General features: G+C 34.0%; 1 protein-coding gene across 1 annotated transcript in view; it reads right to left on the reverse strand.

Moving 5' to 3' along the window:
• Window positions 1–23,598, reverse strand: part of LOC149542452 (pentatricopeptide repeat-containing protein At5g27460-like) — a 38,587-nt gene extending 14,989 nt beyond the window's left edge. Inside the window, exons 1-2 of the mRNA XM_089797396.1 lie at window positions 23,529–23,598; window positions 23,106–23,424 (exon numbers count right to left, since the gene is read on the reverse strand). Coding sequence (XP_089653522.1) covers window positions 23,106–23,424; window positions 23,529–23,563 — 354 coding nt within the window. The 5' untranslated portion in view covers window positions 23,564–23,598. The remainder of the gene's footprint in view (window positions 1–23,105; window positions 23,425–23,528) is intronic.
• Between the last annotated feature and the right edge of the window lie 3,224 nt (window positions 23,599–26,822).

Here is a 26,822-nt window from a genome sequence, read left to right on the forward strand (position 1 = left end):
CCAAAAATGTAGGGCTCCAACAACTCCAACTCTTACAAGTTGCATAAAAGTTTTGCCTACTCTTAGCAATGACTTGATACTATAAGGAGTCTCCCTTAGTGATCAGTTATGAAGTGTCACACCCTTGGGGACAATCATCGAAGTTTATGAAGTCTTCAAAAGTCACACCAGGAAGGGAAGATAAAAGGTGTAAAAGTCTCAAGAAATACATCCTATGTAACACACCAATAATTTGCAGACAACACAATCCTGTCAGCAGTAAGTTCAAAGGAAGAAGAGCAACAATTCAAACAAATTCTCAACCTATATATGGAATCTTCAGTGAGATAGTGAATATAGACAAATCAGAAGTCTTCTTCTTAAACATTAACACTAATACAGAGCTAGAATTATGCAAAACCCTAGGATTCAAAACAGGTAATTTCCCTTGCAAGTATTTAGGAATTCCACTAGACGAAGGTAGTAAGAGTAATAAGTTATGGGCAAAATGGAGATGGTTGTCCAATGCGAGAAGAACCACAATGATCAAATCAGTTCTCTCAGCCATACCTAATTACCAACTGTCAAATTTACCTATGCCTAATAGCATCATTAAGAAAATAGACTCCAAACTTAGAAAAACAAAAAAATTGGTAAGTCACCAGTCACAAGGAATTTCGACATCATTTGTACAGCCACCTTCATTCTTGCTTGCCACAACGTCCATCATATGAAGGGCTTCAGTAAATATAACTACCATCAATGTCTGTCCTTCATTCTTATTTGCTACAATATTAAAGAGATCTATTGTGGCACTGTGTTTGGAATTCCTTGCATCACCAATTACGTATCGTGTTTGGAATTCCTTGCATCACTAATTACGTATCATGTTTGGAATTCCTTGCATCGCCAATTAAGTATTGTGTTTGGAATTCTAAGCACCTCACTTATGTAATGGTCAATCATTAGAGAGATATTGGTCTGAGCATGTTAAGTTGCACAAGAGTCAACATTATTCTTTATGAAGAGTCAAGATTCTTTCAGATGGTATAGATATCTCAATGTCAGGCAGGAAGACTTTTGTTTTGTATGGTTATTGGGAAATCAACACTCACCGTGTTGCAATTGCAAGGTCCTTGTGTGATTGTTGAAGTCATGATTTACATATGGCATCATCGAACTAATTTCTATAGTGAAATTTGTTTGGTTTTTTGATTTTCCAATGGTTGTTTACTCGGTTCAAAAAAATCAGGCAGATGCAATATTGCTTTACAGAGTACCATGATTATTGTTCTAATAGTAGTGGATATTCACTCTAACATAGTTAGAGAGTATTGTGAATATTTTGTGGTGTATCATGATTGATGTGTGGTCTTAGCAGTGGAGAATGTTAAGTTGATTCATTCTAAATCATTAGCTTGGAGATTTTTCTAGGGCCGTGTAATAATTTTGTGAAGTTGATTGTCTCTTCTGAGGTCATTATCAAAGACTATTGTATGATTCAATTGCCTCAATATTTGTTCTAAGTATACAGGATCTGTGTTTTGAGGATTGTTGTTCTTGAAGTTGTAAATGGTTTTATATTGTAAAGAGGTAGCATTGGAATTTCCTCTGAGGAGAAAACTCAAGAATTCTAAACTCTGTATTGAGACTTTTCGTTATTATTAATAAAAAAGTATTCTTGATGTGGTAAGGTTTCTCCCTCAAGTAGGACGGTTTTCCCAAGGTATTAATGTCGTTCATGTGTTTTGCTTATCTATTAATTGTTTCATTTCTATTTTGCTTCTCAAAATTTAACAGCCTGTATAGATTTGAACAAACTCATTGAAGTACAAGCGAAATAATCTCACTACACATAAATTCATGCATAACAAAACATGTTAAGCCTATAATTGTGTAAAATGCCCCCTTTTATTAACAAAATACTTTGTCGTCCCAAATATGAGAGGATAGGCAAGTAGCTACCAATATAGCATGCTTTATTTGGATCTCCCTTGTAGTATTCCCCTTTGGACCAACGACTAATGATTGCTCTCTCTTTTAGCTATCTATATGTGATAATGAGAAGATATTGCCACAACAAGTCAAATTGTGATATTGCTATTAGGATTTCACTGTGTAGTTTTTGAGTCAAACTCATTGACCCCTGTTTCATGAGTAGTGATTCACACATGAATCCATCTCTCATGAGAATAAATGGAACACTTAGCACTCATTGGATCTAGGTGAAGCATCGGGACTTCCCAGGAGGTCACCCATCCCAGTACTACTCCAACTCAAGCGCGCTTAACTATGGAGTTTCCTCCATGGTTAAACCTACTCTGCTTGCAACCCCAGTTGCTTATCTATATGTGTTTGTTGGTTCATTATTCAATTATTCATTTCAACTCCCATGTCTTAACAACTTATCTTGGAGAGAGCTCTTAGTCTTTGAAATTTTCTCTGTGTTGTCTAAATTTATGATCTCTCTCTCTCTTGTCCTAATTGATTGGTCAATAGACAATGTATGAAATTGATCGCATTATCTCAAGATTAATTTATCTTTTTTGTAAAATAGGAACTTTATAGTTAATGGATACTAACCTTTATGAATCCATATGAATTAGTCTTAAAGAAATTTTGGCATTGCGCCAAGGACTTCCTACGCAGTAGACTTGTTTATTTCAAACTTTAAGTGTCTATATTATGATGGTGGCTTTGCTAAATATTGTTCATATGTCTAGTTTGGTTGAAGATTTGATTTACACAGGGTAAATTGATGCATAAAAAATTGCTAGTGAAAGTCAATTACGCAACTTTGCATTAGAAGTCTTGTTTTCCCATGCAATGGAGGAAATATGCCAAAAAAAAAGTAAATTATGTTCCTTTTGAGGACCAATTTCAATACACACATTCAGATATTTCTAACTAGTTAAACTAGTAAGATATCAAATTATAGATAAATAAAATGAAGTTCCTTAATATATGATCTGATGGACGGATCTAGACCAATTGCAGTATTGAATGCTTAACTAAAATCAAATTAGCGGAAGTCTTAATACATTTATCATAAATGAAATCAAAACTTAAGATGAGGAATAGAATTGAGAGAAAAGAAGATAGAAAGTGCAAACAAAGTTTGATTTCGGAGTTCGCCACAAATGTGACTACGTCTCCGGGTTGACTCCAATAGAGTACAACCGATCTGATTAATCTCCAGAAATCAATTACAAATCTGCACCAAAGAAGACCATTTCTTCTAGCACTTCGATAGCATAACAATACTCTGAAGTACGAAAATGGCTCCAAAAAATCTCCTAGAAAAATCTCCCTATTCCTTTAAAAAACTTCATCAAGAGCAATTTCTCTCAAGTCTCCCTTAATTTCCTGTTGCCCCCAAATGACATCCTACCCCCCCTTTTTATACAAAATAATTTGTTTAAATTGGCTCAAAACCAATTAATTTAATAATAGGGAATAAAACAAAACAACCCCCCTCGAAAATCTCCTTTGCCATTTTTACATTTTGGCATTTATACAATTTTAGGGGTTAATGTTGTTAAAAATAACAAATAAATCTATTTTAAGGGGGCTTCGTTGTTTGATACAGGTTAAATAACACATCTGTCATGCATTTAACAAGCCACATCAGTGGTGTATTGGCATGTAACTATTTTAGGGGTGGCCAGGTCAAGGGTTCAACTCCCACCTATGCATCTTTTCAAACGGCTTTGGCAGCATTCATAGTTTAAATAGAAAATCTATTACAAAGTTGCTAAATGCTCCACGTGATCAAGTGGCAAGGAGGGAAAGTAGGGAATGAGAGGTTGAGGGTTCAAACCTCCTCAACGAATTTTTAAACCACTAAATTCGAGCTTGAGTTGCCATGTGGCACTATTTTATTTGCTCATATTTTTGACATGTGTCATCACTTGAGCTGTTGATATCATGATGACATCATCACAATTACATTTTGCCTCCAAAATCCAAACGGCCATAACTTTCACATATGAAGTCCGTTTTTGATGAAACGAACACCGTCGGAAAGCTTGTGACAAGATCTTTAATTTGAAACCCATTGTTGACCACTTTTGAGGTGGTTTGATTTCGCCCCTTATCTAGCCCTCTGGTCTACCTGTTGAGCAAAACTTTGACCGAGCGTAACTTGCACCAACGGACTCCTTTTTGCTTCGTTCAAGTTGCGTTGGAATCAGGATGCTGAGATCTTTTTGATGGTGCAAAAATCTAGAGATTTGAAGACACTTCAATTTTCACTGAAATTATCCACTGGATCAATATAGAACAAAAAATGCAAATAACAGTCTTTCACCGAAAGATGGACTAAGGACAACAATGCGACTCATAAGCATTTGACCGTGATAAAATATATTTAGAAAGCAGCAACAACCCAAGTCTACACTACAAGTATCCTACAAAACCTAGAAGCCAAAAATGCACCAACAAATACTAGATAACATAGATAAATCAAAATAAATATATAAATTAGATACAAGCAGGCCTCAATGTGTTGGAGTGCTTCCAATAAACCTACACATAAATAGAAAAAATGTTTGGGGACTATTTTGAGACTTGCCTTAGTAAAGTCCCTATTTTGGTGTTTCCACCTCTGCAGCAGCCAAATATAAAAAAGATCAAAAAGAGAAATATACACAATGATAAATGATGTTTCGACATGGAATGTGATAACTCCCACAACACTCAAAGACATTAGACAAATAATAAGAGAAATAAAAAAAAAATTACCAAACAAGCTAGTAAAACCAACAAAGTTGCCAAAAATTGTTGCAGCAATTTGTAGAAAGTTGTGCAACCTAGTGAAACAAGAGAGATGAATGAACTTGTATAATTATATAGATTTTAATAGAGAACCCAAAGAATTGAAGTGAATAAAGGATATGGTTAAAAGGAAAGGAGGTAATAAAAAGGTTTGTTGAGTCGTTACAAATCACTTTGGGTAGATTCAACTAACCTGGGCAAGTGACAACTATCAAAATGATCAAAAGTGACCTTTGAACAACAAAGTATCACAAGATGCTAGCACGATGTGCAATCATTTGCTACACACTAGTGTCTAGACAAATCATGATTAAAAACATGAGGTGAGAAAAATGCATAGTTAACACGAAACTAACAAAAAAAGGTGCTTCCTGAAAAGTGATCTTAAGCATCTTGTTGGGGTAAAGGACTAATGCAAGTGTTAAATGAGTCTACGAGAATGCTACGAAGTAGACACTGAAATGCATAAAAGGGAGTAGGTGAAGTTGCAAAACGTATGCAATTTTTTCACTCTACAACGTACAAAATTGTTCTCAATGACTTAAAAGAGAACCTTTAACACACCCTCACGACCTTACAAAGTAAAAAGTAAGGAGATGAGCCCCGTTGTCCAATAATACTTTTGTGCATGTAAGGTATGTTAACGATTCCATGTTCCATAATCATCGACTCTAGTATATCCAAAGGTACAAGACAAGACCCAATAGGTGGGTCAACAACAATTGGAACCATAATTCAGTATCTTTAGATCAGAAGCATGGCGAAAAAGGAGCACATTTGCTCGGCTTCCTTTTACGAATCAATGCCTACTATAGAAGCAATGAAGACAACCCAAATCTATATTAGCCAATTTTCTTCTATTAGGTTATATGTAGAATCAAATTTGCTCCAACATGATCCTTTTGAAGAAAATCTGCCTTAAGACTCTCCTATAGATTTTCCTTAAATGGCTGCTCCAAATGTTTTTAAGATTTACCTTCACACACTCAAAAAGACATTTTTATCTTCAAAATCTCCAATAAATAAATCTGTCTTACGACTTCTATAGATTTGTCTTAAATGGTTGCTCCAAGTCTCTTGATGATCTCTTGATGATTTTCCTTATCACTCTCAATAAGTCTGCTCAAAATATCTCAAAATCTGCAATATGTCTGCTCAAAATCTTGCACTAATCACCTTAAGACATGCTCTCCAGTCTGCAGTAATTGCCTTCCATTAATCTGTTATTATATCTCTCACAAATCTGCAATTGTGCTTCCCTAAATCTGCTGTAAAAATTTATATTCTTCAATATAAATTTCTTTTGAATAATTTGCATGTTATACGACCAATATACCACCTTTTATACTCTGCGCCTGCACCTATTCACCCAAGAGAGATGACCCCTCAATGGAGGTGGGTCAAGCCCAAAACACCTTACATTTGCTTCATCTCCTTTGACATCGATGACAATAGTCCAGCTGGTCTTTACCCTTAATGGACTTTAAAATAAAACAATTACAGAGCTTCTTGCTTAAAACCAAGGCTTAGAGATAGGATCTATAAGTAGAAACCACAATGGAAGGCCAATATGTTATCAAATCCTACATGTCGTTTAATACAGGAAGGCCTATGAATGAGACATTGATTGTCTGATAGTGGAAAAAGAATTCTATAATTCTTGCAATTCCTTAGAAAACTATTAAAACGAAACTAGATAGTTACTAGTTGTACTCCTTGGCAGCAAATATTTGCAACCTTTATGATAACATAGAGCTATTTATGTTAACCATCAACCACAAGAGAACAATATCGCTAATGTCATAATAAAAGTTGCTCTGATAATCTTGGCTCAACATGCTTGGCACTATAGTAAATTAACCTAATATGGCTAAGGGAATCAAAGTTGTGTTAATGCGAATTTTATGCCGCTACAACATGCAAGATGAAAACTTGGTATCCTAGGATTGAACACCCAATATTGAATCCTCTCTTGATCAAAGACACCACATATGCTAAAGATTGCAAGGAAAGATTGTCAAGGTGACTCCAAGGTTCCTTCTAGTTGAGAGTTGACGTGATATATCAGTATCACTCACAAAGGAACTTATGCCAATTCGCATAGGCTTACCAACTTGACTTTTAAAGAAATATGGCTGTGTGAGTGCAATGAACTACTTCTAACTAACCATGAAAATGAAATACAAATGGGAAAAGGGTTTTAAAATTATACTACTAAGATGTAGGAAACTATGAATCCTTTGTGACTTGTGATTTGGTCTTCTCGTCAACTCCACCAAACTAGTGCAATCTTCTAAGGTGAATGTAAAATGTTGAAACTGTTATAGGTACATCAAATACCTTTCATCAATGCATATCAATGTACAATCAATAATCGAAGTAAAACTCATTAAACTTCTAGTTGACCATACAAGACAAACTTACAATCAACAACTCACTATTGGTTTAAATCGATTGAGTCTTACAAAGGTGGATCCGTGATTACTTTCATCCAACTAAACAACATAAAAATTCTAAACCTGCGTACTTGAAAGAAAAATCCAACCTAAGTGATGAATGTAAGGAACCACGCAATACTCCAAAAAGTCCACAAGTATTCACCATGCAAACACAATGAATATAGAGCAATTTCAGTAGTATATTTCCAACAATCTCCTTTACAAATGAGATTAAACCAAGATCAATGCTTTAATTTATCCACTGAAATGCTAATCAAAATGATGTGCCAATTTATAAACCATCGAAAAAATTCAATGCCACATGGGCTTACAACAAATCATCCTTTAAAAGATATTTTTCCTTTGACTTGTTGTTTTGCAAAATCAATGAATTTGGACATAATATTGTTGAACTCTTACACGGATCAATAGGCACGACCTAATTGGTTGAAGATGAAAGGGGGTCACCCCAACATGCTAATCTTTTAGCTTCATTTATTCAACTTCTCCATCTCCATAAAGAAGCTTACATTTCTTACAATATCTCTTCATACTCAACATTTCCCTAATGGCTTGTATTCCCAAATTGCACCATCTTCATGCAGTCCTTTTTCTTTTTAAACTCTTCACCTTGAAACCTTTCCCATTGTCATGACTTCGAACTCCCACTTGTCCTTGAAATCTTGATGTCATCTCGATGTCCGAAGTGCTGACCTTGATCTTGTATTTGTAGAAGTGATGCAAATGCTTCATATAGTTGGATCAATCAATTGAACTTGGATTATCTTCAAAAATCCAAGTTTGATAATCTTCTTTATACACTAATTGTCTTGGCTCTTTCTCTTGCACCACTTGTTCCTTGACATCCATCTTGAATTTCAACTTGAGCCTTGCCTTTCCACCTTCATTGATCTTTCTAACTTTGTAAAACAACATTATCTTATTAAATACTTAAATTTCATATATTCATGTCAAGTCCAAATTAATGTTAGAAAATCAAATGATCTTGACAAAATATTCCCCCAAGATAGTTCTTTTGATCATTCCATGAATTCAAAATGCAAAATTCTAGTCCCTTGAAATCTGATTTCACCTAGACAAACAAAGATTTCAAACCTACAAAGTTCAGTCATAACAATGATTGTCAAAAATTCAAACACAGACCTTCTACCATCCATGGATTGCCATAAGAGACCAGATTCACCTTGCTATGTATGAGAAATTCTGAGTTTCAATGCCTAAATCTGGAAGTGTTTCAAATTCTGGAAGGTCTGATCTGTTTCCATATTTAAGAAACTTCAATATACCTCTGCTATTTGAATGCATAGGCTTGATCTATTGTGATGAAATCTGAATTTGTGCTAATAACTAACCTTAACTCTCAATGTTCGGAAAGTCTGAAGTTAATCTGCTATTCAATGCCCTTCACAAACTTGCTTTGCTTCAATCCAATTGACTGCCTTGTGGAGTTGCTCTGATTTTGTCAAAGTGCGACTTTAAGATGGACTTGTTTTTAATCACAATTGGGAGCTTCTGAGCAATGGCAGAAATTTCATGCTCACTGGTCAAGGTATCATGCACTTTTTTGGAAATCAACAGGCAGCTTGGCCAAATGCATGATATGGTTATCAGAAATCCTTAATCAATTGGGTAAAAACTTCATATCCATGTTACCCCAAGTTTTTTGAACGAGGGACGGGGATACGGGTTTGCAGTACTTTTTCCCTCCAAGAGTAGGGGATGGCAAGGGACAGTTGTGTGTGTGTGTGTGTGTGTGTGTGTGAAATTTCCAATATATTGATAAACGTATATAACATCGTAAAATTCATCATAGTGACATAATAACATTTATTAATCTAAAATCAATGAAACGATGATCAATTTATTAATCTAAAATCATTTATTAATATCTGTTAATCTAAAATTAAATCGAATAATCATATAATAGGAACATAGGATAGCATCAAATGAACCATATGAGAATTCAAGTTTCAAGTTCATACATTCATAGATATTCATAAAATTCACTGAGACAATAAGAAGTATAATATCATGAATCAAAATGTGCAAAGGCTGAAAGTTTAAACAAAATAAAAAGTTAAAGACAAAGTATCATATCATTTATCAAGATTCAATTATCATTGCACTAGTGTATCTATGTAACCCCAAGTTTTTGGAACAAGGAGACAGGGTACCTTTTTCCTCCAAGAGTAGGGGATGGCAAGGGATGGTTGTGTGTGTGTGTAAAATTTCCAATATATTCATAAAAGTATATAACATAGTAAAATTCGCCATAGTAACATAATAACATTTATTAATCTAAATCATTGAATCAATGATCAATTTTATTCATTGAATCTGATATCATCATAGAACATAGCATCAAATTATTTAAATCGAATAATCATATAATAGGAACATAGGATAGCATGCAATGAGAGTTCAAGTTTCAATTTCATACATTCATAGATATTTGTAGAATTCATTGAGACAATGAAAAGTACAATATCATAAATCAAAATGTGCAAAGGCTGCAAGTTTCAACAAAATAAAAAGTTAAAGGCAAAGTATCATATCATATATCAAGATTCAATTATCATTGCATTAGTGTATCTATGCTACCCCAACTTTTTGGAATAGGGGGACGGGGAAACGAGTTTGCGGTACTTTTTCCCTCCGAGTAGGAGACGGCAAGGGATGGTTGTGAGTGTGTGTGTGTACAATTTCCAATATATTCATAAAAAGTATATAACATCGTAAAATTCATCATAGTAACATAATAACATTTATTAATCTAAAATCATTAAATCAATGATCAATTTAAAAATCTAAATCATTTATTGATAACATTTATTAATATAAAATCATTGAATCAATGATCAATTTCATTCATTGAATCTGAAATCATCATAGAACATAGCATCAAATTAATCAAATTGAATAATCATATAATAGGAACATAGGATAGCATCAAATGAATCAAATGAGAGTTCAATTTTCAATTTCATACATTAATAGATATTCGTATAATTCATTGAGACAATGAAAAGTATAATATCATAAATCAAAGAGTGCAAAGGCTGCAAGTTTCAACAAAATAAAAAGTAAAAGACAAAATATCATATCATATATCAAGATTCAATTATCTTTGTTGGGTAGCGTCTTTGAAATCATATCCCACAGCAAAGCTGAAGTTTGTTGATATTTTGGAGTCCTAAGATTTGGAAGTCTTAGGGCACTATGCACAACGACTAACTTTTTCGCACATTTAGAGGTAAGCCTATTCCTCTCTATAGAGTGGATAAAGCTATATGTACACCAAATCCTCTCTAGAATAGAGCAACTAGCAACTAGTGAAACGATACAAATTGCAAGTATCTTCAATTGGTAAAATATAATTTAAATATGTTAAGATATATCATTATTAACTTTAAAGTTAATAAGAATATCAGTTTTCAAAAGGAAAAAGATGAGAAATCAAAGAGACAAGAGTCAGTTACAAAACTAAAAAGTCACCAGAAGAAACCAATCGGAATGTGAAGAGAATATCTAGGAATAAACAGTTATAAAACCGAAAGGTCACCATTGGAGAACCAAATGGTTATGAAGAAGTTTATTTATTGTAAATCTTTGTTGGTATGCTGGGGGTTCTTCTTTTCTGCAAAAGTAGGTATTGTTGGAGTTGAGGGGAGGGCATTTAATTTATGTATTTTCGTTTATGCATTGCAGATTGATATTCAGTTTTTGTAATAGATTTGGTTGTAGATTGCAAGCAAATGTAATCAGAGTGTTGTGTTTGTTGCATTTAAAACAAGAAAGATTTTGTTATGAATCAGAGTATTTGAACATCACTTTTTCTGATTACTTTCAATCGGAGTATTGTTACGGTCAGTTTTGAGCACTTTCTTGCATTCTTCGTCAAATGGTGAATGGGTGATGGATTGGAATACTATCATTCATTCCTATTGTAAAGATTAGGATGTTTAATCTTCATTTTCATTTCATGTCATTGCATTTGCATAATTATCATTCACATTGCATTACCAATGTCGGAGAGCCATAGGAAGTGTGAATTCCTGGGGTTGGCTAGGTTTAGAACTGAATTCACTGCATGAGTTAGTTCTGTCTAGGGCTGGCTTGGTTTTCCTCTTTCGTTCTCAGGTTAAGAACATACCCAGTTAGTTTAGGAATAAAATAAGATTCATTGAATATCATTATAAGGGAGTTGTACCTTTTAATTCAGAGGAAATCTAACCACCTAATGAAAGATTATCCAATTGTTGGTATTAAATTGTTTCTCACGGATTCGGGCATTTAAGAGTTAAATTGAAAAGAACAATTTGCTTATCAACAGATTTTTGGCGACTCTGTTGGGGAGTAGAAAAGAAGATTAGTGTTGAAGATTGTTTCCTCAGTTTTATTATTATCTTTGCTATCTAGAGATTGGCAACTCTGTTATTGATTCTCACAATTTTTGGTTGAGGAGTCCGGTGTTTTCATTTTCAGGATTATTATTATCTCTACCTACAGGAGATTGGCGAATTTGTTATTAAAGGACCATGCCTTTTAAAGTTGTGAAAGGGAGGACGCCAAGCCCTTCCTTTATTGAACTTTATCATACTCACGATCTAGTTTTGCATAATCTTTTTGACGCTTTTAGAGAAAGCATTACCCATGGAAGAAAAATGAACCTGAGTATCAAAGAAGATCATGCACCAGTTGTGTTATGGAAAGGTGTTTGTGCCAGGTATCACAAATTGAAAGAGCTAGAGGTGAAGACGAAGTTATTACAGCACTATGAAGAAAGGGTGTCCTAGCTTAGTGAAGAACTAAAGGTGGGTGATGATGAAGTTTCTTAAGTTCGACCTGATTATGTTTCTCATAATTTTTCAGTTTGGAGTGAACATGAGTTTCAGTCAAAGAAACAAACCAGAAAATTACCTACCGGAAAAGAAATAGATGCCGAAAGTGATCTGAATCTGAAATTCCTTTGAGTTGCTTTTAAAGAAAGTATTGCAGAAGGTGAGAAGAAGGGATTGAGTTTCTCCAAAGATCACCAATCTGCCCTATTGTTGAATTGTGTGATCCAAAGGTATTTTAATGTCCAAGATCAAACAAAAGGAAAATGTGTTTCAGCAAATTTGTCCGGAGAAAAACCAGTAACAAAAGAATATCTATTTGCAAATTGCTTGGTTCTTGGAGAACAAGAAATACCCCAGCTTTCGGAGCCACAAATTTCAATGAACAAAGGCACTCTTGACAGCAGCAAGGAAATGGTAAGCGAAAAAGAAAATAAGGATTTACCCATGTTTTCCTTTTCTCCTGTTGTTGAAAGTTTCAGATTTGAAGAGAATAATGAAGATCACCTTTTGCATAATATTTCTTGTAAAAGTCATCCCTTGGTTTGTACAAAAGTGGAATATGAAACTTTTAAGTTTGACGAAGATGATATTAAAATTGATTTTCAATCTTCACAAGTTTATAATGATCCTGTATTAGAATCATTTTCTTTTGATGAAAGTGCAAAGTTAAGCGTTCTTGAAGAACTATGCATCGACGGAAAAGCTGGATCGTGTTTTGGTGATTATCAAATTAAGTCTGAAATTTTAGTTGAAGAAAACGGTGCAAGAGCAGATTTTGTACAAGATCTCCAGTGGCTTACGAAGTGTTGGCATCATGAAGATGATGAAGAGCCGGATTACATTTTTCTTTGTCATGAAATGGAAGTTAATCAATCTTTGGTACCGGCTGAATGTAAGTCTTCTTCTACAACCGATTCAAGTATTGAAGTTTTAAATTTGGATAAAGATTTTTAAGACTTGATAGCTACAAAGGATGATAAAGTTGTTTCATTTTGGATTGACCCTATGTGTGAAGAAGACTCATGTTATTTCAGTCTTGATGTAGATTCTGAAATTTCTATATTAAATGATCAAGTTGAAAGTTATGAGTGCAAATATGTTGCAGCATCTTTTCCAAAAGTTTCTGATTATTTTTCTCTTCAACAAAGAATGGATGAACATATGAGAAGTAATGTGTAGATGAATTCCAAAAAATCAGAGGTCTATTATGAGGCATGGTTGTTTGGGAAATGTTTTTGGCTCACTAATTTCCAGCACTTTATTAGTGTGGCATTCAGACATAAAGAGTTTTCCAAGAGGTCTTGGTTTTGGTTCAGCCTTGAAAAACATAACCCACTTTACCGGAGAGGCTCATACTTCTCTTTGTCAATTAATGGTAATGCTCCTATCAAGATTTCAGGTATTGATCAAATCTATATCTTTGTTTTAAATGAAAGATTTTCAGATATGATGAAAGAAAAGGGTGATGAAGTTATCTTAGTCAAGATTTGTCGTCACCCTGAAGAAGCAAATTTGTATGTTGAGAGCACCATGGATGCTGGAAATTCTTTTGATTATGGTAGACTCAAGTGTTTGGATAATAAAGATGATATGATATTTTCCTTGGAGATGTCTAAGTTTCAGTTTGAGATTGGGAATGATTCTAAATCTTACATTCAAAAGGATAAGGATGAATCGGAAATTTATGACGAAGCATTGTTACTTGGAAAATATTTTTGGGTCACATATTTTCAGCATGCTTCCGGATTCACTTTCAGCAATGATGAAGTCATGGAAAGGCAATGGTTTTGTTGCAGCTTGTTGGAGCGCAAGTTTCTTTTCCGGAAAGGATCATACTTCTCCTTGCCGGTCAATGGTCATGTATGAGTTTCTCCCTGCTCTCTTTCATTTTGGTAAGACCTCCTCACCTGTGTTTGTAAATAAGATTTTGTTTGCGCAGTTTTGGTGTGCTTAGCCTAGCATTTCCCACTTTCTCAATTTTGGTTTTGCCTTGCTCCCCTCCGCCCTCCCAACAAGCAATTCTTTGATAGTCCTATTTGTGCTTAGACTCTATAGCCCAATGGATAGGCACTTGTCTTTCGCTAGAGATACTGGATCCTTTATGCCCTTTGCAGCACATAATCCCCATTCCAAGCTAGCTGTAGGCATACTTTCAATACACCATTTTCAAACTTTTAAAGTCGACCTCATAAAGAGTTTCCCCAAATGTTTATGGTTTTTCCCTAACCATATTTCTATGAAGTTTCAATGTTCTAAGGTATTTGATGCAGAGGTTCCATAGATTCAAGTTTTGACTCTTAGAAAATTCAGTTTTGCTGAGAACAAATTTTTTGTGAAGGTCTATTGTCTATGAAGATTGAATAAAGGCTGAGAAACATAACAGATGAAATTCCAAAACGCAGATCTAAAATTGGAAGGAAAGCATGTGAAGAGATGAATAGAAGAACAAATCTATGCCAAGAAAAGAGAGAAATATTTACTAAAATGGAAAAGTTCAGTTTTCCACGAGGAGAGAAAAGGCAAATCTCAATCCAAAATGAAAATATATGGGGTGTAGTATCAAGATCACTTCAGAAAGGTAATTCATGAATCAATCTACATCAAAATTGTGCCCACTACATGGAGGCGGAAAATCATAGTTACACCACCCTGAGGGACGGGGGGACGGCGAAACGGGGGGACAAGTTTCCGGGACGGGGGGACAGAGGGGCCTTAATTTGGGGACGGCGGGGGGACGGTGGGGGGACGGCGGCAGGGGACAAGAGGGGTGTATATATCTATGCATATGGTATTTAAAAATGTTAGTTATGAAAATATGTATTGCAATATAGGATGTAAAGATGTAAAAGAGTGAATACTTGAAACATTGCATTGAATTGGAACATCGAACATTAAACATAAATAGTTGAATTTGCAAATAGTGAATAGTAGGATGTCCCCCATCCTCGGTGGAGGTGGTGGAATCTAGTGGCACCGCTGGGGACGGGGAGACGGAGTCCCCAAGTCTCCAATGCGTTGAAGTCTCCGAGACGTCGGGCAAAAAGGGGGGGGACGCGTCCCCGTGTTACTATGCGGAAAATTGAAGATTGGGTGCACTTTCCGCACTCAAAAATGGAATTTCCACCAAGTATCAAATCAACAATAGAGAGATGGAAAAGAGCTCTTAATTGATTAAACAAAGAATGATAATCTAATAATGATTTATCTCTTGAAGATTTGGACATTAACATGACATTAAATATGAAGTGGAAAATTCATTTTATGCTACACCTTTCGCAGTCAGGTTGGAGTTTTCCACAAAAGGGAGAAGACAAAAATCAAATTTCAGCCAAGAATGAATTTGAGTGTTATGTAACCAGTGACACGATAACAAAAAAGTATTACTTGTTAATTATTTTCAAAGTGTAGCTGTTACTAGAATGTGCAAATTTCACCTACAACAAAGAAGCGGAAAACTGAGAACTTGGTACGCTTTCCGACCTCCATTCGGGATTTTCCACCACAAGCATTCTAGAGACTCACTCCCAAAATTCAGCAAAGAATCAACATGGTAAGCATGGAATATAACATACTGGCAAATTGACGACATCTGGGTTACAAAGCATGTGAAAGAAGAGTGGATGGAAACTTCATTTTTTCAATTCTGATTTTGTAAGTCATATAGACCAGCATTTAGTAGCTCGTATCTTTTGACTCGGTGATTATTTTTCTGATCGCTTCGGTCAGAATGCAGAAAATTAGGTTTGGAAAAACAAATCCAAAAATGAGCTTGACCCAACAGTGGGAGAAAAAGATATGCCCCCTGAAATATGACCCATCTCTACTGGCAGCAGTATTTATTTTTCTGTCCACCCAGCAAAGGAAAGATTTTGATTTAACATATTTAAATGTCAATTGGTAAAATATAATTTAAATATGTTAAGATATATCATTATTAACTTTAAAGTTAATAAGAATATCAGTTTTCAAAAGGAAAAAGATGAGAAATCAAAGAGACAAGAGTCAGTTACGGAACTAAAAAGTTACTAGAAGAAACCAATCGGAATGTGAAGAGAATCTCCAGAAAGAAACAGTTATAGAACCGAAAGGTCACCATTGGAGAACCGAATGGCTATGAAGAAGTCAATTTATTGTAAATCTTTGTTGGTATGCTGGGGGTTCTTCTTTTTTGCAAAAGTAGGTATTGCTAGAGTAGAGGGGAGGGCATTTATTTTCTGTATTTTCGTTTATGCATTGGAGATTGATATTCAGTTTTTGTGAAAGATTTGGCTGTAGATTGCAAGCAAATGTAATCAGAGCGTTGTGTTTGTTGCATTTAAAACAAGAAAGATTTTGTTATGAATCAGAGTATTTGAGCATCACTTTTTCTGATTACTTTCAATCAGAGTATTGTTACGATCAGTTTTGAGCACTTTCTTGCATTCTTAGTCAAATGGTGAATGGGTGATGGATCAGAGTATTGTCATTCATTCATGTTGTAAAGATTAGGATGTTTAATCTTCATTTTCATTTCATGTCATTGCATTTGCATAATTATCATTGACATTGCATTACCAATGTCGGGGAGTGATAGGAAGTGTGAATTCCTGGGGTTGGCTAGGTTTAGAACTGAATTCACTGCCTGAGTTAGTTCTGTCTAGGGCTGGCTTGGTTTTCCTCTTTCGTTCTCAGGTTAAGAACGTACCCAGTTAGTTTAGGAATAAAACAAGATTCATTGAATATCATTGATAAGGGAGATGTACCTTTTAATTCAGAGGAAATCTATCCACCTAATGATAGATTATCCAACTGTTGGTATTAAATTGTTTCTCACGGATTCGAGCATTTAAGAGTTAAATTGAAAAGAACAATCTGTTTACCAACAAAGAATAAGAACAAAATGTCAAAATCTGAAGTTTCTTTAACTAAATGACCGAAAATCAGAACTTTTTCAATTAAAATCAGAAATTTAAAAACACAGTAGCTCACAAAATGCAGTAGTTGGCATATCTTGTCTCTAACGAATTGAGAAATTCCATCTTCGAAAACATCCTGAAGAGAACAAGTGAGGTATGGTGGATGCAAATGAACATCTGAATATCTCTAACTTGTGTCACAACTTCTTTTACCCAAAACAAAATGCATTATTCAATGCATCAACACATCATTGCGTCCAAAAGATGTGTTTGTAAGCACCCTCCACCACTATAGCATCCAATTTGCAAACACATGTTGAATCAGTAATCAGTTGAACCATCTTCGAGGGCCCAACCTCCACAATGGTCCCTCCTAGAATGCTAAACTGAAAATCTACATCCTTGTGTTTCCTTAAGAAATCAACAACTCTAAAAAAAATTAAAGAGCCAGTTGTGCATGTGACAATGATGCTTGATGAATGGTCAATGTCTAATATTGGTCCACCCATCAATCACAATGGAACCAGTTTTCATCCAAGTACGTGTCATATCCTCACCAATGTCACCTTGGAATATGATTTATTGAGGCTAGTGTGTAGCTTATGATCTCCAAGAGTACAAAAGAGGGACTAGTATTACCTATGCCTTTGATCATTTTCTCGAAGAATGGAGAACGGGCATCATGAAATGGGACAGTATGGACAAAAACAAAACCAGCAATGAAACACGTTGTCAACTCTCATGCATCTACATTGAACAAACTTGTAACTAACCCTCGTTGCCCACTATCATTGGCCTTTTGTATCATTGGCCTTTTGTTTTCTTTTTCTTTTTCTTTTTTTTTTTGGCTCCCACACAACGAACGGTGCTACCACTAGATCTCATAGGGTGAAGACTATAAGCAGATGGTTGTGAGAGTTGAGGCATTACAAAGGGCAAACCTACAAAGGGCAAACCTTTAGACTTGTATTCAGCCTCCGTGCGTAATCTATAATACTCTAGTTTTGCATCCTCCTTTAGCTTTTCATAATGTTTAATTGTGTTGCCAGTAACACCCAAGAAACGATACCAATCCCTTGTGTAGCTTCCTCTAATTTCACCTTCACAAACATGACATTGATCAGCCTACTTCCACCCAATTTTTTCTTTTTGGCATTAGTTGGATGAGCAAGGCGAAGTAGAGGGTTTTTAGGTTTAAAAGGGCCTCGTGCAAAAGTTTTCAAGATAGTTGGCGAGATTTTAAATTTCTTTGGTTCTTATTTTGATCTGGCCACAACATTTCCCCTACCACACTCAAATGCAACTTCTTCACCTTGCCATTCTTGATCACTATCATCACTATTGTTGCTGCTTATGTTTAATGAGTATACGGTATATTGTATAATTCACACTCAAAATTGAGAATTCTGAAGTATAAGGGAGAAAAATTAAAATCAGACCTAGTGTTCTCAATTTTGAAGTATAAGGGAGAAAAATTAAAATCAGACCTAGGGTTTTTAGTTTTAAATTTTTTTACTTAAAACAATGAAACTAATTAATAAACTAGAACCTCATTGCTCAAGCAATCAATAAATAAATCAGAATAAATTTTACTCTAATTCATTTATTGATTGCTTGAGCAATAAGATTCTCGTTCTACATTCTCTTCAATAAAATTGTAAATAATTTAATAAATGAACCAGAATAACTAGGCAAGCAAATACCTAAGCTGAAGTTCAAGTTTCTTCTCTACTAACCCTCATTTAAACTTTTCTAAGTTATCTTCTCTGCAAATGCAGCCACTATTTTGATTCTCTTCTGCTGCATACCTGTATTTCTTCCTGCAAACTCCTATTTCTACTCACAGGTTCAAAGGTGGAAGGAAATGTGGCATTTATATTTGTGATTTCATAACATTAGGGAAATAGTCAAAACAAAAAAATGTGATTTCTTCATATATTTTATAACATTGGTTAAACTATGTTATGAGATTATAACATATGAATATCTTAATGTTTTAATTTACATTGCATGTAAGGCCTACATGACTCCAAAACAATTTGCAAATGTTAATGCAATAACTTTTTTATTGCAATTTGTCATTGAAAACAGCATTCTGCCTTCGAGACAGTTGGGGAACAGCTTGGTCGTCTCCAACTGTCTTGGGGACAATCAACATCATTTGGAAACGAGTTGACCATTTCTGACATTTCCGAAATGGTTTCTAATGTTTCTATAATGACTAACATTGGTTACTATGTTATAAGATTATAACATATGAATATTTTAATGCTTTAATTTACATTGCATGTAAGGCCTGCATGACTCCAAAACAATTTGCAAATGTTAATGCAATAACTTTTTTATTGCAATTTGTCGTTGAAAACAGCATTCTGCCTCCGAGACAGTTGGGGAAGTTCGATTTGGTCGTCTCCAACCGTCTTGGGGACAATCAACATCATTTGGAAACCAGTTGACCATTTTTGAAATTTCTGAAATGGTTTCCAATGTTTATATAATGACTATCAATTTTTGAGTGAAATGAAGACAGCTTGGAAACATCCCCAGTCGCCCCCATCCCCAAAACTATTTTTGTTTCCAGAACGTTGGCTAGTAGGGGTGAAAATTTGCTTTCAGATAATATAGCATCATGTCAAAATCAAAAATCCGCCTACGATTGGGCAAAAGACATAGATGGTTGCCCGGATTTTCATGTTCATTGGGCAAAATGCACAAGGACTTTCACAATTTTGATGTGGATTGAGTAAGTGCATAATCCCAAATCAGAAATCTTCAGTGTATTGGGCAAAAACAAATGAATTTTGGAAATTAGGTGCTCGTTTGTCAAGTGAATTTTGAAATTCCAAGACCTATGTGACAAGGTGCCATGATATAACTTGGATTTGACAACGTCATGTGGAAAGTTGCCCTTAAGGTCATTGAATTTGGCAAGGGGATGTGGCATGCTGCCTCTAAGGCCATCCGATTTGACATGCTCAAGTACAAGTGCCACTTGGAAATTTCCGATGACAAGGTCATGTAGCAAGTGCCACTTAGATGCAACTCAAATAGGACAAAGCCCTTTAGAATTTTTGGCAATAACCCTTTATGGTGCAAACAGTTTGTGTTTCATAGTACTTGGCTTGTTCCTTAGGCTCAAATTTGATGTTTTCCTTGGAATTAAGCTTGTCATTGATTAAATTCTAACACTTGACATAGAACTTGACTAAATTTGAGGCTTAACGCATTGACTTGGCTGAGTTTGTCAAGCCCGTGGCCCTATCTTGAACATTCCTAAAATGGCTAAGTCAAGTTTCAATTCTAGCCTTAACTTAGCTTTACAATCTTCATGCTCATTCCATAATCATTCCAATTGCAACCTCATTATTTCTTGGTCAACTTGATCAAACATTCATTGCTCTTAATAATGTGTGGATCAACATTCCATAATCATTCCAATTGCAACGTCATTATTTCTTGGTCAACTTGATCAAACATTCATTGCTCTTAATAATGTGTGGATCAACATTGAGTTTGAATTATAATTTATAAGCCCACTTAGTCCCCTATGCCTATGTTTCTCAATCTCAACTTCATTCGTTCTTTGTCAAGACTTACCCACCACAAATTATCTAAGGCTTTGACTTGATCATTGGACTTGAACACTCCCTATTACGTCAAGACCTAGGCCTACTCGAGACTTGGATTGTCAAAATGTTACCTAGCGATTCTTAACATTAACACCTACTAACAACTACAAATTGCTAAAGCAAAAAAAGATGATCCCCATTTGCAATGAGGTGATGATGTGAAAATGTCAACAACAACAAGTGTTCACATCTATTATTCATATTTAGAAGACTTTGTTGAATACTCTAAAGTCTACAACATACCAACATCAATCAAACATGCAATTGTTGGACCTAAGATGTATGAAACCCAAGTTCTAGAAAAAAAATCATAGAAAATTTCGCACATAAACAAAATATCACTAGAGTATAGCTCAACTCACCATTGTTTATCTTACAATTTCAAGAATAAAATCCAAGGAAAGCCCTCCTTGATAATTTCTTTTGTCCTTGCTAATTTCAAATAATGTCACAACATACTATATCTAATATACTCTCACCATCCAAGATAATTTTCACGATGTCTTGATATGCACTCAAGCATAAGATGAGGATGACGAAGGATGTCCTCAGAATACTTTATAAAAGGTAATTGTTAAGGGTTTTTTCCATATCCTTGCCCTTAAAACGAGGATGCCCAATTTTGAAATACAAGGAATATTGGCAAGCCAAGGAAATCTATCACAGGGAAAAGGGATAAGGATTTTAGATATTGACCAAAAAAAAGGGAACCATACATTTAAGGGACCAAAACCAAAGGTTTTATATATTGTGGTATCTCATCATTTTGGCTTGGATATGTGACACAAATATTTGGAATCTACTAAAGGAGATACTTCTAAGGACCCCCAATTTGCCAAAAGCTTGACTGCTAATGTCCTTGAAGATGTTAGGATTCTTCAAGCATTCAATATTCAAAACAATAATACTAAACACAATATTCATTTCACATCCACTGAAAACTTAAAAAATGTATATATTTTTACAATGACACTTGTCAATATGAAAATAAAAAATGGAGAAAAATAACTGAACTTCATAACACTAAACTTTCTAATGTTATTTCAAATAAAAGCCTAAACCAAAAAAATTGTGTCACTCACTATATCAATTCAACTAAGCCATTGCAAATATAATAGGCCATCTTGCACCTTAAAAGTAGTCTGCCCATATTTTAAAGTGATTCTTACAACATTCCCACGATACTTATGTAATGTCCCCTTATTAGAATAGGACTTATTAATAAATGATAATAATAAAATAAAAAAGTAATAGAGAAAAATTAGAATATGATATAATTAAAAATTTAACAAAATTTAAAGAATGGACAAAAGGAATGAAATGAAGAGTCCTAACTCCCTCAAACACGAGATATAAAGGGTAGAAGAGTTCATTTGGAAGGGAATGTGGGGAAAGGATGAAAGAAGGGAGCCAAGGAATTAAGCAAGTGTTAATGGAAGAAAAAAGGAATGGGAAGGAAAGGAAGTGACTCTTTCGAAAAGGCAACAATGATGAAGGGTTGTGACTCTTTTAAAGTGGGGTCATTGTCAAATGTTATGGGCTGTGACTGTTACAAAGGGGCACAACTATCACCCACATCAAAGGATATAAAGGGAAAAGGTTTCATTTGAGGAGGAAATAAAAAGGGAAGATCAATTTGGGGAATAATATATTATTCTTAGAGGGAACAATGAAAAGTGGTGACTCGACTCTAATGAAAGGTGGTGACCTTTCCACCAGTACGACATAAAGGAGAATTCAGTCCAATAAATGAAGGGGATGTTATAAATAAAGACAAGTGAAATGAAGACTTAAAGAGCATTCAATCAAGGAAGAAACTTTGAGTTTTAGAATTAATAAAACTGGAATGCAGACTTGTAACTGTCAAAGTCATTGATATAATGCATGGTGCATTCTGATCTGGCTGATTTATAATCTCATCTTCCATTAAATAGGTAGTAGGACTGTTGTACAGATAATCTAGCTTCTAATATGTGGGTGTGCAAGCCCGTGCACAATTAATGATGGTGAATATTCCTTTAAAGCTTACAGCCAATTTGCTGTCCGATTATGGAGGGGCAAAAGTAAATATAAGGAACGAAAGTATCATAAAAGCCCATTTGAGTAGAGTAGCCCCAAGTGAGGCAGGGGCCAAATGGCAGGTGTCATTCCGGGCTACTGGGCTTTATGGATAGGCTTGAGGCGCCTTATATGATCTCCCAGACATCCAAGAAATGCTCTCTGTCTGTGCCTTTCTTAACCTAGAGTTTGATACTGCGATAGATTCTGTTTGATACTGGTGGGGTATGTGCTCTTAATCTACGTAGTCAGTACGGGATTTAGCAGCTTGTTAAGGCCGTTTAGCTTTGTATTGTAACCTGCTTTGATCTCTAGCATGGGATATAGAAACACATAGGAAAAATACCCCAAGAAGCATAAAAATTGATAGCATCATAATTTATTTCGTTTTATGGAGTCTTAAAAAAAATACACCAGAAGCATAAAATCGATAACAGTAATAATTTGTTTCGTTTAAACTTCGCGCACCTCCAAAGCCTTTTTGTATTTGCGAGCATGGTGAAGACCGCGCACAAGGCCATGCCAGTCATTTTTCTCCAACTTCTTCCCACCATTTACCCACTTCTCAAGTACCAATGTGGCCGGCCTTGTCAACTGTCTACAGATCGTCCAGTATAAACCTTTCGACAAACTTTTACCACCCGATTCCTTCAATGGCTCCTCGGTATCAACGGAAGCGTATCCTGCCGACGAAAAGTATTTGGAAAACAAAGGACAAACTACCCTGATCTCATCATAGCGGCTTCTTTGCTGGCAATCTGACCTGCCCAACCCCTGCACTCCAAGCCTGCAAAGATTTTAAATAAAAATTACGACCAATTGCAATTGGAAATAAGCTGATCGTTTTACAAAGTTCTTTGTTTTCTCAGTTTTGGTTTTATCGAATCCTACCGCTTGAAGGCATTTGCTAGAGGAGAAAACCTCATCTTGTCTATGGAGGACCTTTAAAATGATCAGAAGTGGAGATTTCTGATTTGGGTAAGAAGTATATCGGCGGGGTTTAAGCTTCATACTAGGGTTTTGCATCGTTGGCCCTTGTTACCTTAAACCGTTGAGCGAGGGATACTGCTTTTTCCATTTATTCAATTTTTGTTTTCTTTTTATTCAATATTTAGGTGTTTACGTTGGACTTGTCGTTGAATCGAGTGTGAGGGTCAGCATAATCGTGCGAGAGACCACAATGGAAATACTCGTCTTTTTCAGGTGTCTCGCCAGGTAGGCTTTGTTGGGTTAATCTTAGTAATTTTATTTAATTTAGGGGTGGGTTGACACGTGGACTTAGCGAATCAAATTTTTAATGATATTTAGATTGTTGAGTTGGCAATCAAAATAAAGAAATTATGTGGCTTCATGATTTGTCATGTGTTTTTGTTGTGTTCATTCAATGTGTCAATTTTTTAATGTCATCTAGATTGTTAAGTGAGCAATCTAAATGTTTAAGCATACCATGCATGCTTGGAATAACTCCCCCAACTATGTATTATTCTCATCTTGATTATCAAATGGAACTCACTATTTTTAATCATTAGCATTGAACAAAAACTAAGATAGAGATAAATAGTAGTATACAACAATAACAACCTAAACATATATGCAGAGGAAAAAAGAATAGATAATATAGAGGAGGAAGTGGAAGAGAGATAAAATAGTAAGATAGAGTGATACCAACATAAGTTATGTATGTGTGTGAGAGAGAGAGAGATAAATATAATTATTTTTCTTAATAAAACAAATAGTCAAAATAAAATCATGATTATAATAAAAAATTAAAATATATTATATTTTAATTAATGAAACTAAAAATTTAATTATTATATTAAAACTCACATTTTTAAAAGAAAAAATGAAATGTATTGAAATATAAAAATATTTTATAAGTAAAACTAATTGTTTAATTTTACATAATTAGAGAAGGTTTACTATTTATTTTTTTGTATTTTCAAATTTTTCATAAAATTAAGTAATTTTTAATTATGAAATAATATCTATATAATTTAATATGTACATTTGTAAATAATAAATAGATGTAATACATATAAATTTGATGTTGATAAATAAATATGATGTAATAAATAAGAAATAAAATATAAATATTTGATTTTAATACATAGTCTATAAAAATCTAATAATAATTTATATCTTTTAAAATTGAATTATTTCTATTTTGTAGTTATTTCTTTAGTATGTTTTTTGATATAAAATATAATTATTAATTTAATATTAAAATATATATTTAAGTTTTAAATGTATTTAAACAAAATGATAAATTGTTTAAATAAAAAAGATTAATAATAAAAAATAATATATAATTTAAAAATTGTAACAGTTATCAATTATACATATTACAAACACTATTATAAAATATAATTAAAAAATAATATTGTTTAATTTATTTTTATTAAAGTAAAATAATAGTAATAATTTAACTACTTTTATTAAAAAATCAAAGTTTTAAAAAAATTAGAAATTCAAATACAAAGATATAACATATTGAAATTATATTAAAAAGACATATTTATTAGTTATATACATATAAGTATAATTTGAACTTATGCATTACATGAAGTTTTAGGAACAAGTTATATCAAATAGTCAAAAATAAACATCAATGTAAAACTAATAATAAATATATTTAAAATAAGAAATAAATATATTTATAATTAATATTGATTAGACATGTGGTGTGAGGTGGAAGATAAAATGATTGAAAAAATAAAATCTTATCAACTTGTCACAAATGTGGAAAAGATAAAGTTATAATTAATACATTCATTAATGCAAGATGAGGTTGTTAGAAAATAGTTGTGTTTTTTGTTGAAGAAAATTAATTTTCTCCCCCACCAAAAATAGTATGGACCAATAGAATGGATGAAAAATGTGATTTATAAAATAATGAAAAATCAGAAAAAGATATAAACATTTGAAATCTCATATAATCTTTTAAATTCTTGGATTTGATTGGTTAGTGTTAATGTCATATTTGGATTGACATGAATGCATAAGTATTCTTGCCTTGGCAGGAACTAATAAAGAAATTATGTGGCTTCATGATTTATGATGTGTTTTAGTAGTGTATATCCAATGTGTCTATTTACTAATATTTTGGTGTGTCAAGGAGGATGTGTGGAAGGTCCACACACCTAACCTGCCCCTATATTGTTTGAACTAGACAAGATGGTTATACGGCCTTCCACTATATGGTCATCCAATCCACTCTCATTGTCATCACTTCCCACTGACGCCTTAAACTACATGTCACTTCTCCTTACAATCACCTTGGGTGTGTTATTAAAACAAAACTTCATACAATTCACCTAACTACTTCGCAAATTGAACTATGTTTCATTCTTTTCTATCCCACTCAATATGGAGTCTTCCTTTGTTTTGTAATCAGAACATGGTTGGTCAATGACTGCAGCTTCCACACCTAACGCGCAGGTGCTCTTTTCTTCTTTAGCAAGATCATCATATTTGTAGTTCATACATGGGTTTTTGTTCACATCATTTCACGTTCAGTGGTATGGATTGTATTGTATTGTTTCATATCACAATGTATTTCATTATTTTACATTGTATTGTATTGCATTTATTTTCTCTTCTTTTTTATTTCACGTATACAGATTATATATGTAAGTATGTGATATGAAATGGTACGCAATGAAAGGGGGTAATTGCTCAAAGTCATAACACACATTAAAATGCAAAACCACCTCAAAACAAATCAATTAAGCACAACTTGATGTGAGAGATGTTAATGCCAGATTTTTACTTATGAGGCTAATATTGCTTTGTTGCTTAAATTTAAGAGGAAGAAGCATGATATCAATATTTAAAGGACTTATTTAAATAGATTTGATCTAATCCAACTAAAAACTAATGTAAAAGGATATGAAGAAAGATTTGAATGCACCAAGAAATAAAATAGGATGATTAATACTTCATATTTGAATTTATTATTATCAAAATCTCAAAATGACTTGTAAGTACAGAACTAAGATTACCGAGACCTGTATGTTTTTATGCTTGAAAAATCACACAATACTAGGAGGGACATGTCATAATTGTCATCATATACCTTGGGATTTTTGTCATAATAGTGGCAGGCATCCTATTTAAGCCTCGTGAAGGCATTGTTTCTCTGAAAGCTAAGTTTGGGGTGTTTTGTACCTAGAAATCTGATGTTAG

This window comes from Cupressus sempervirens, chromosome 8 (genome assembly GCF_028749045.1).
Source record: "Cupressus sempervirens isolate cs-2001-9-10 chromosome 8, ASM2874904v1, whole genome shotgun sequence".
NCBI classification, from domain to species: Eukaryota; Viridiplantae; Streptophyta; class Pinopsida; order Cupressales; family Cupressaceae; genus Cupressus; species Cupressus sempervirens.